Source organism: Mycosarcoma maydis, chromosome 21 (genome assembly GCF_000328475.2).
Source record: "Mycosarcoma maydis chromosome 21, whole genome shotgun sequence".
In the NCBI taxonomy this organism is placed as follows: domain Eukaryota; kingdom Fungi; phylum Basidiomycota; class Ustilaginomycetes; order Ustilaginales; genus Mycosarcoma; species Mycosarcoma maydis.
Genome location: NC_026498.1, coordinates 454,750 through 464,714, shown reverse-complemented (window position 1 = coordinate 464,714; position 9,965 = coordinate 454,750). Strand labels below are relative to the sequence as shown.

The window sequence follows — 9,965 nt, the reverse complement described above, 5'->3', positions numbered from 1 at the left end:
GCCTGCATTGACAGCGTACGTTCCGACTAAGAAGCTATTTTCAAATTCCAGTGTGACTGAGATGGACAAGACAAGCAAGAAAGAGTGAGAAAGAGTGAGCGAAGAACTTGCAGCGGCGAACAGAGTTGTGCATAGAATTGACCTACCGATGCGGCCCTTGGTATCTTGATCCTTGAGACTGGGTAGGCCATAGATGGCCTTGATGGGTTGGATCTTGGAGAGGATGGCAAGCCCGGCATAACCCTTCTGCTTACCGATAGCCCAGTATTGATGCTTGTATATTTTGGTGAGAGCAGGATGCATGGGTACGTCGTTGACCTTTGTCTCGGAGAGAACTGCAATGTCGGCATCCTCTGCTTCCAGATAGCGCAACATGCCCTTGGGCTCGCTGGATTTGAGACTGGTGATGTTCCACGCTGTGATCCGAAGGCTACCCGGCGCTCTTGGACGAGCAAACGAGAGGGTAGCCGGCATTTGTGTGTTCTTGGGCAAGCTCGGATCAGCAGTTGTGTCTTGGGACTTGGGAGCGCTGGCTGAATCTGAGTCAGACGCTGACTTTTTGCGTGGCTTTTTGGCGAGCGTCAAGGTTTGTGCATGGCTTGTAGCATCAGTACTGGTGGAATCGATCTGCGTTGCGTCGGCTTGTTCGGACAAGACAGGATGCACGGCTTTGCGTTTGGGCTGGATCGACGATGCGCCAGGCGATGCGGCTCGAGTATCGGTGGTCGTACGACTCGAGGCACGCCTCGCTGATGTTCTCGTCGGGGCTGTGGGCGCCATGATGGATGTGCTGGTTCGAGACGCTGTATGCACCGTAGAGAAAGCGCTGCAAACCAGGGTGGTAGGTGAAAGCACGGCGGTCGAGCGTACGCCAAGCAGCCTCGTCGTCAATATGCCAGGAAACCGAACGAGTTGATGCAACATGCACAATCACGAATGTGCTGGTCGACGCGCTCGTTGTGGAGAAGCAATGCTTACGGTACCGAACACGATGTTCCCAGCAGCGTTGAAGATTTGGCGAAGATTTGGCGAAACTGTTTGGCTGGTGGTTCGAGGCGTTGGGATTCACGATTTGCTGCTCCAGTTGTCACTTGGGGTACGCGGTACACGGCACACGGCACACAACGGTCAATCACAATCACGAATCTCATGTCGCGTTGAGCGGTGTGGTGTGCGTTGGACGAAATCACAAATCACAAATCACAAATCACAAATCACAAAACACAATCCACGAATCACACAAATGCCGCTTGTGGAGGAAAGAAGGGCACGTGACAGACACGAGAACGCGGAGCTGAACCAACCCACGAACGTGAAAATCAGAACCACGAACAAACAGGAAACAAACAGTCGTGAGTCACGAGTCTCGAGTCGTGAATCGTGAAATTCAATTCGAATCTGTGCGTGGCGAAGTACGACAGCAGCTCAGCACGGTGATGAATGACGAATGACGAATGCGTTGGAAACAGCGACGTCAATCGTTTCGTGGTTGGTGTTGCGTTGGCTCTTCAAGTGGTTCGCCATGGCTCGGCGTTGATACGATGCTCGTCTCTTGGCTTCCACAACACGGTCACTTAGGCTCATGTCCCACGCGCATCGTCTGACACCAACAGTCTCGATTCACTCCAACTTGTACCGTTTCACCGCGCGCGCGTCATCATGATGGGCCCGCCCGCTGTCACGCCTCGCAAGGCTCCCACAACACCATCTCACAACAGCTACGCCTTTGGCACAACGCCTCACAAAACACCTCTTCGCACACCAGGCGGCTCCAAGATCGAGCAGACCTCTTCCACTCCGATCATCGACTTCAACAAGATCGAGTCTCAAAAGGAAAATGTACAACCGCTCGCCAAGGGTAGGTCTGCACACGCCCTCTCCAACACGCTCAACATGCAGCACAAGCAGCGACAGGCTTTGCTCGCCCAGCAGCGTGCCGAGCACGAGCAAATCGTCTCGTCGCTCGACAATGCCGACTCGGACGATCCGTTGGAAGCGTGGACCAGATACGTAAAGTGGTGCATTGACAACTATCCATCCGGTCAGACCCACGACTCGGGTCTCATCCCTCTCCTCGAGCGTGCCACTCGTCACTTCCGAGACGCAGAGCAGTACACAAACGACCCGCGCTACCTCCGTCTATGGATCCTCTATGCCAGGAACGTCGAATGTGCGCGCGACGTATACAACTTTTTGCTCGCAAACGAGATCGGCACAAAGCTCGCCAGCCTCTACGAAGAGCTTGCAGTCGTCCTCGAGGGACAGAGGATGTACGACGATGCCGACGCCATGTACAAGCTTGGCATAGCCCGCAGAGCCAACCCCATCGATCGTATCAAACGTCGATACGAAGAGTACAAGACGCGTCTACTACTCTCCCAACAGGCCCTCGCCGAGTCCAGCGCCTCGTCCACTTCGGCCATTATCACCACCTATGCAGATGCTCTCAAAGCTGCCATGCTCACAGCCGGTCGAAGCATGCTTGGCCAAAAGCAGCTCTCCACTGGCCCTGCACGTAGCCACTCGGCCAACGTCTTGCGAGGCGCTGGTGCCAGCATCGGCGCCATCGGTTCCACTACACCCACTCCTTCTCTCAACAACGGACGCAAGCTCAACGTCTTTCACGATCAAGATGACCAACACAGCACTCGATCCAAGCCTCAAGCCGCAAGCACAAAAGGCTGGGAGGACATTGGCACCGTTGCCTCCCGCAATCAGGAGAATCTCCAGGCCGACCGCATGGCTGCCAATACCAACTTCAAGATTGGTGCTTCAGGTGGTGTCTCAAAGAAGCCAGGTTCCGGTTTAGCTGTTTTCCGAGATTCCGATGATGACAATGATGACGACGACGCTGACAACACCAACGAGGTGCCCGCCACCCCAAAACCTGCAGGTGTCCTTAGCCCAAAAGACCATTCTGCCAAGTTGGCTGCTGGCGCCACTGGGCTTGGCCGCAAGTCTCAGTCAAGTGAGACTGACCTCCTTCGAAGCAATCCTTTCGCGTACTGGGGCAAGGACACCAAGCTCATTCCTGATCCAGTCAGCCTGCAACCAACCACTGCCGCTACCGAGTCACACTTGTCTCGCAAAGTGTCGGCTTCCAGCATCGCCTCCACAAGCGACAAACACCGCACAAAGACCACAGTCTCCCGCTCCTCACAGCTCACGACATCTTCCAGCAAATCTACGTCCCACGCCGCTGCCACCGTCGCTGCTGCTGGAGGCAAACGCGAAAAGCATGCCGCTCCTGTTGCCCAGATGTACCCATCCTTTCAGTCCAGCGCTCAGAAACGCGTGTACATGCAACGAGGATGGCAGTTCGAACTGACGCTCGAAGAGCTTATCGCGAGGAGGCGAGGCTTTGCTGCCGTCTCAGAAGGATGGCAAGACGCCGCCGAGCCACACACGACTGCCTCAGATCCATGGTCGTTCCTCGATCAACTCGTCGGTCGCTGGCTTCCCGAAGATCCGGTCGCAGTAGAGCCAACGCCAACCCAGACGGTCCATATCGATCAAACTACCGGTATGTTCCCCTCAAGAGACGTCTTTGATCCGGACAACTCAGTCGCCAACGCAGTTGCACTCAACTTGCGACCTGGTGCCAAAAAGAAGAAGAAGCGCGATGGTGACAACACCACCAAGCTCAGGATGAGCCCCACCCTGGTCACCAAAGCTGCTGTGCTCGAAGTGGAAAACATGTTCAATGGCGACAGCGACTCGAACCAAGACAGCAGTGAAGATGACGATGATGACGACGACGACGAAAGTGAGGACGACGACTTTGTTGCACCTCTGGCGAGTGCATCCAGGCATGGCCACATGCGTGTCAGCCTCGGCTCATCTGCCGATGTACCGCCAACACCGACTCCCTTGTCACGACCCAACCACCTCGCCAAGTTTACCGCGCACAAAGACGAGAACGCTGGTGTCCAAGCGACGCCCATGCGCACGCCTGGCGCACTAGCACCACGACTTGGTCTAGGAGGCGCAACTCCGATGCGTACGCCACTGGTGTCCAAATCTTCGCTCGCCGCTCTCGGCTCCAAGCCCGTCTACATGGAAGAGGACGATGACGACGATCGAGACCAAGACCAACAGGCACAATCGCAGCTTCCAGTCAAATCAACCCAGGAGCAAGCTGAGCAAGTCTCTAGACCTCGCTCACCGGAGCGTTCGCCATCCGAGGATGCTGTCTCGGCAGCTGCGCCTGTGCCGGCCACACCGATGCCTTCCAACCGGCAGTCTGCAAGCCGACGCTGGATTGAGCCAATGACGGAAGAGGAAGAAGAGGATGAAGACGAGGACAAGCGGAATGAGTTTGCAGTCGACGAGAATGGCGAGCTCGTCGACGGCCAAATCGCCGGTTACGAAGGCAATGAGCACCTCTTCCGACCGCAATTCCAACCGCTCACTCCGATCACCGAGGCCACCTACGAGTTCACGCGCTACACGAATGCACGCACCCCTGGCACCGCGACACGCTCTGCGATCGGCCCTGCACTTAAGTCTTGGCGTCCAACTGATCGAGACGATGAGGACAAGGACGACGACGACGATGATGATGAAGGCAACGCTTCCGGTGTCATTCTGACAGCAGGTCGTATCGCGTCTGCTCGCCGACTCGAGGATGCTTCGGTCGATGACTCGGAGCCTTCCGACGAACGCAGCTTCGCCTCTACTTTGGGCGAGGACGCGAACCGCTCTGCGTGGAACGCTGACAACAAAGCCTCATTCGAACTGACCAAGGGTATGACGATACGATGCGCTGCTCGCCAAGATGACCAAGAAGACGACGACGCTCCACATGAGCGTGGCGATGCAGACGACGCGCCACACCGACGCGAGCTGCATGAACGATTCGAAGACTCGCTCGTCATGCAGGACTCAAGCCAGGTTGCTCCACAAAATACGCGCGGCGAGGTGCGAGATTTCAATCCACCCAATCCATGCTCGCCGGTCGACGCCACGGTTCTGAACGCTATTCTGGCACGCCTCGAGACACCGATCGAGTGCACGCCGGGTTTTGTCAGCCTGGCCACCGAGACGGCGGACGGCCTTGTCGCGGAGCTTGAAAAAAAGTGCAAATCGAACCTTGCTTCGAATCAGATGACGCGCAAGAGTATGGGCGGCACCGTCTTCCACGGCACAGGGATGCTCTCGTCGGCGTTCAAAGTGAAAATTGGCGGCGACACATTTGAAATTCGAGGCAAGCTCGGCGAAGGAGGGTACGGTGCTGTGTTGCTTGGCTACGATGTCGACGGTGCGGCGACGTTGTGCTCGACGGAAGCGACGACTGACGCCGAGTCGGACGATGAGGACGATGAGGATGACGAGGATGACGAGGAGCGGCGCAAGCAGTTGGCCATCAAAGTGGAAACGCCGGCGAATCGGTGGGAGTTTCACATTCTGTCGGAGCTGCGTTTGCGCTTGGCGTCATCGGTACAGCGATCGATTGTGCGCGTGCGCAAACTGTACTGTTATTCGGATGCGTCGTTTTTGGTGCTCGATGTGGGTGAAAAGGGGACGCTGTTGGATGTGGTCAACCACGCGGTGAGTGCGGGCGTTGCTGCAGCTGGTGCGGATGGGACGAGTGGCAATGCGGGCCTGGAGGAGGTGCTCGCCATGTTCTTCGTAACCGAGCTGCTGAGGGTGGTGCTAGGTCTGCATCGCACTGGCATTATCCATGGCGATTTGAAGATCGACAACTGTCTGCTTCGACTCGACGACGTTTCGCGTGCTAGTAGCTGGTCGGGCGTGTATTCGCGCGACGGCTCGGCCGGCTGGTCGTGCAAGGGTCTCACGCTGATCGATTTCGGTCGGGCGATCGATCTATGTGCGTTCGGCAAGGCGAGCGAGCAGACATTCATCGCTGACTGGCAAACCGACGAGAGGGACTGCTTCCAGATGCGCAATCATCAGCCGTTCACCTTCGAGACTGACTGGTTCGGGATCGCTGCGATAGCGCACTGCTTGCTCTTCGGTCGGTATATGCACACCAAACACGATGCTCAGTCGCAAAAACACACAATCACTGCCACCCTGAAACGCTACTGGCAGTCGCACCTCTGGAACACCCTGTTCGACATCTGTCTAAACCCAAGCGCACAACACGAGCCGCTCAACACCGACCACGTCCTCGAGAGTCTCGAATCGTGTCTCGACGCAATGCACCACTGGCTCGAGGCCAACTCGAACAAGGGCGGCAGGAACCTCAAGGGTTTGCTGCGCAAGCTCGAGATCTGGGCCATGAAACAGGGCCGTTAGATAGATTCATGCTTCACGCTTCATGCTCTGGCGTGTGCACTGTCCACACATGGATTCTTAATCACCCGGATTTGCATCAGACGTCATTGATTCGTGAATGGACCAGTCAGTGATGGTGTGTGGGTTTGTCGATGGACCTCAAGTAGCGCATGATGGAGAAATCAAAGTGCGCCGGTTTGGTGAGCAGGTCGGGCAGTTTTTCGCCGAACGATTGCGTTGTGTCGCGCCGAGTGGAGCGGCGTTTGGACGCTGTAGGCTGTACGCTGGGATGCAGAGGTGGAGCGCTCGACCCAGCGCTCGACACAGCCATGTCGGTTGTGCTCGATGACGCATCGTGCTCGTCGTTGGCGCCGTGCGCTGACGCCGCGTGCTTTTTGGCCAACATTGTGGTACCTAGAAACGCTGCCAGGATGCTTTCCGCTTCGCTCTCGGTCAATGCGCGACGCTTTTCGATTGACTGTTCTGTATCGCTAGATAGCGCTTCTTGGAGCACCGACTTTGCCTCTTCTGCGCCTCGGCCTGTCAAGGCCGCCGATCGAGAAAGCACGAGTTTGAGCCTCTTGTTCGCAGAGGGTGACAAGTCTGTGGCGGATAGCGTGGAGTCCGACGACGCCTCGGCATCCGACGCCTGCATCTCGGCCAACGACTGCGATACTTTGAGCGAGCCCGTGTCGGCGTGTGTCGGATACATGTATCCGAGCGAAGACGCCATCGACGAGACGGACGATGTTGAGCTTGTCGACGACGCCGAGTGCGATCGGTGATCGCGTGTTTTCACAGCTGAACCAGCCGTGTGACTTGGACTCTTTGCTGATGCATCAAGTCTGGCATTGAGAGCAGACTCGACCTCTTGATCTTCGTCGTCCTCCTCGTCCTCCTCGTCCTCCTCGTCTTCGTAGTCGAGGTCGGAGAACGACCGCTCTGCGTACTGCCGTTGAAGCGCCGAAGCTACTGCAGCAGCCGCAGCTGCAGCACGCTGTGGCCGCCTCGACGACGGGGCTTGCGCTGGCTGCTCGTTGAGCGTCGACTTGCGCTTCAACGTGGCGCGCACCTCGGGACTGGCGCGTCGACGTGATCCCCTGGTCGGCACATGCTCGTGTGCAACGGTCGACGCCGAGTTTGTCGCTGATAGCCTACGTCGTTTGCGTCTTCCGTCCTCGACCGCCTCGACAGCCGCTGCGGTGAGCGGGGTGGGCAGACTCTCGATGCGCTGTTTCGGTTGCCGACTGCTGACCCTCCTCGACGGATCGCTCTCGTCTGACGCCACTGTCGGCTTGGGCTGTGGACTGGCGCGTCGTGGCTTGATGCGGATCTTGAGCCTCGGCGACTGGCTGCGCGAAGCATCGTGCTGTGCGATAGCCGATTCGGGCCTAGTTGCCAACGTCGACGGCGCAGGCGCCGAGGCGAGCTTGGCATCGCTCGTGGTGGACAGCAGTAGGTCGTACCGTTTCAACGTGTCGTAGGCATCTTCGAGCAGCTCCTGGCGCACATCCTCTGTGCGCTGGCTCAATGATTTTGTCGGCGACACGTCGGTTGGAGCTTTGACTTCGGCTCGCACCTGGTCACGAGCGACAACGATCGGCTGTAGCAGTCTTGCTTCCACACTTTTGAGCTGCTCGATGCGTGATAGCAGCTTAAGTCGGTCCCTGGACAGCCGATCTACCTCGGCCTTTCTCTGCCGCTTCTCGGCCGCCTCGGGCTTGCGATGGCGCCGCTCGTAGGCAGCGTCTGAGGTGTCTTCGATTGTCTCGGAGCGTAAGCCGCGCGTCTTGGGCATGTAGAGCGTGTCGTCTCGCGGCTTGAAGTCGGGCGTTTCAATGAGCTGTTGTCGCTTGATTGCCAGCGTTGATACGAGAGACGAGGACGACGATGGCGCTGAAGGTCTGCGGAAGCCAGCCGTGTTCGCGGAGCTCGGTGATGCCGGTACAGAAGCGTCGACTTGATCGTGCTCAGACTCGATCTTGACATGCGAATGCGATGCCGACGGCGGCATAGTCGGGTACACGGCGCGAGCGAGCAAGCTCGCATCCGAGCTAAGCACAACAATGGAGGAAGCGGTGAAGAAGCGATGAGACAAAGAGTGCGAAGCTTGCGAAGGTTGCGACGGTGCAGGTGCATCGTGCCTGCTTTCTGACTGAGCTGTGTTGTGATGAGACGAAGAGATGGAGGGCGAACAAGGCGTTTCGAGAAGCATGAGCTCTTCTTCGAGCTTAGATCCGGCAAGGAGCGAGGAAACTTGCGAAAGGCGCGCGGGCATGGTTCGTCGGCGCGAAGCGCGTTGCACTGTCGGTGTCGAGCTCGAGTCTGGACGGCTGGCGATCGACGTAGGTTCCAGTGCAGGCGTGGCTGGCGACGAAGCGCAAGGCTGAGGATTTTCAGAGCTAGACGAGGACGAGGGCATGTGTGTCGACGGCGAGCGGACGGGTGCGATCGAGGAGGACTGCAGAGCGGATGGCGCAAGGGGAGGCGACGAGCTGGGAGGGCAAGATAGAACGTCTTTGGTGCTCGTCACATGTGTTGTCGGTGCGGATGTCGATGATTTGTCCGAGACAACTGCGTCGCGCATGGCAGCATGGTGGTCGAAAGCGGCGGGGTTGTGCAGCTGAGTCTCGTCTTGCGACACGCCGGCAGAGATACTATGGGGTGGTGGGTCAGTAGCAGAGCTCGACGAAGAGGACGCTACAAAGAGCGATGCCAATAGGCTGGTGGCCATGCTGTGCGCCGAGAACAGAGGAAAGAGAGAGCAGATGTAGGCCGCAATTCGCACTTTAAGCTCTGCCGACGAGAGCGAAAGCACGCTGGCGACGCTCAAGCTACCAACAAGCCATCAAGACGCTGCAAGCTACTCGAGAAGCGCTAAGAGGCGCTGGTCGGGCTGACTTTGCGCGAGAATAGCGTGAACCCGATAAAAGGTCGTCGAGCCAAAGGCGCGAGGCGTGAGGCGTGGATGCTTGCGCTTTGTGACGATGCAACGCTGGACCCCGAGCTGGTTCGGCAGGCGCATCCACTACGTAAGCGATGGATGGTGTCGACGATGTGCAATGAGACAAGACGGACCAAGCCAAGTAATCCAGCTGAGCGTCTCGAGGATGAGCAAGCCGAGCAAGCTGAGCAACAAGCAGTCGTGAGTGTTGCAACAGAGTGAAGGCACACTCGTCACTCAAGACGGATATAACCGTCAACTCGTGAGTGTTGAGCGTCAAATCAACCGTCACTTCGTGAATAAGTTATGTGAATATTCGTGATTGGCAAATTCACGATTAATACTTGGAGCGGAAAATCGACGCACAACAGCTACAAGAACAACTCGACTGTGAACTTTTGACTTGCTACAGGTTACCTGGCTGAACGCGTTCCACCGCTGCTCCTTCGTCATCTGTGATGGGCACGGATGCGATTCTCGAAGCGGCCAACAAGTTTCAGACCCGCTTGACTGTCAGCGTGACCGTGATGCATTGCGACCCGTGCCGAGTGAAACGCCAACGGGTGCTGCCCCAATCACAAGTATATTCGCAGACACACGAGAAAAACGGCGTGAAAATCGTGAATCACAAATGGTGGTCAAGAAAGGCTACACTGACGACTGTCAATCCAATTGAATCGTCGCAAGACAAGCTTCAAGAGATCACGGAGCAATACGAATACAACAATACAACAAGCGCGGGCAACAAGCGGTGCTATGCAACACCGTGTGGAGGATC

The 9,965-nt window shown here is 57.1% G+C and overlaps 3 protein-coding genes across 3 annotated transcripts in view; 1 reads left to right on the top strand and 2 right to left on the bottom strand.

The window, feature by feature from the left end:
• UMAG_15027 (uncharacterized protein) overlaps window positions 1-780 on the bottom strand; it is a gene marked incomplete at both ends in the record, with an annotated part of 1,283 nt that extends 503 nt beyond the window's left edge. The window contains 2 exons of the mRNA XM_011394224.1: window positions 1-56; window positions 147-780. Coding sequence (XP_011392526.1) covers window positions 1-56; window positions 147-780 — 690 coding nt within the window. The remainder of the gene's footprint in view (window positions 57-146) is intronic.
• An 882-nt stretch (window positions 781-1,662) lies between these two features.
• UMAG_11215 (uncharacterized protein) lies at window positions 1,663-6,264 on the top strand (the record flags this gene model as incomplete). The annotated part of the gene is made up of 1 exon (XM_011394193.1): window positions 1,663-6,264. One exon carries the CDS (start codon window positions 1,663-1,665, stop codon window positions 6,262-6,264), a length of 4,602 nt encoding a protein of 1,533 aa, XP_011392495.1.
• Window positions 6,265-6,370: 106 nt separating this feature from the next.
• On the bottom strand, window positions 6,371-8,977 carry UMAG_06141 (uncharacterized protein; the record flags this gene model as incomplete). Its single annotated transcript, XM_011394180.1, has 1 exon — window positions 6,371-8,977. The coding sequence occupies one exon, from the start codon at window positions 8,975-8,977 to the stop codon at window positions 6,371-6,373; it is 2,607 nt and encodes an 868-aa protein (XP_011392482.1).
• Between the last annotated feature and the right edge of the window lie 988 nt (window positions 8,978-9,965).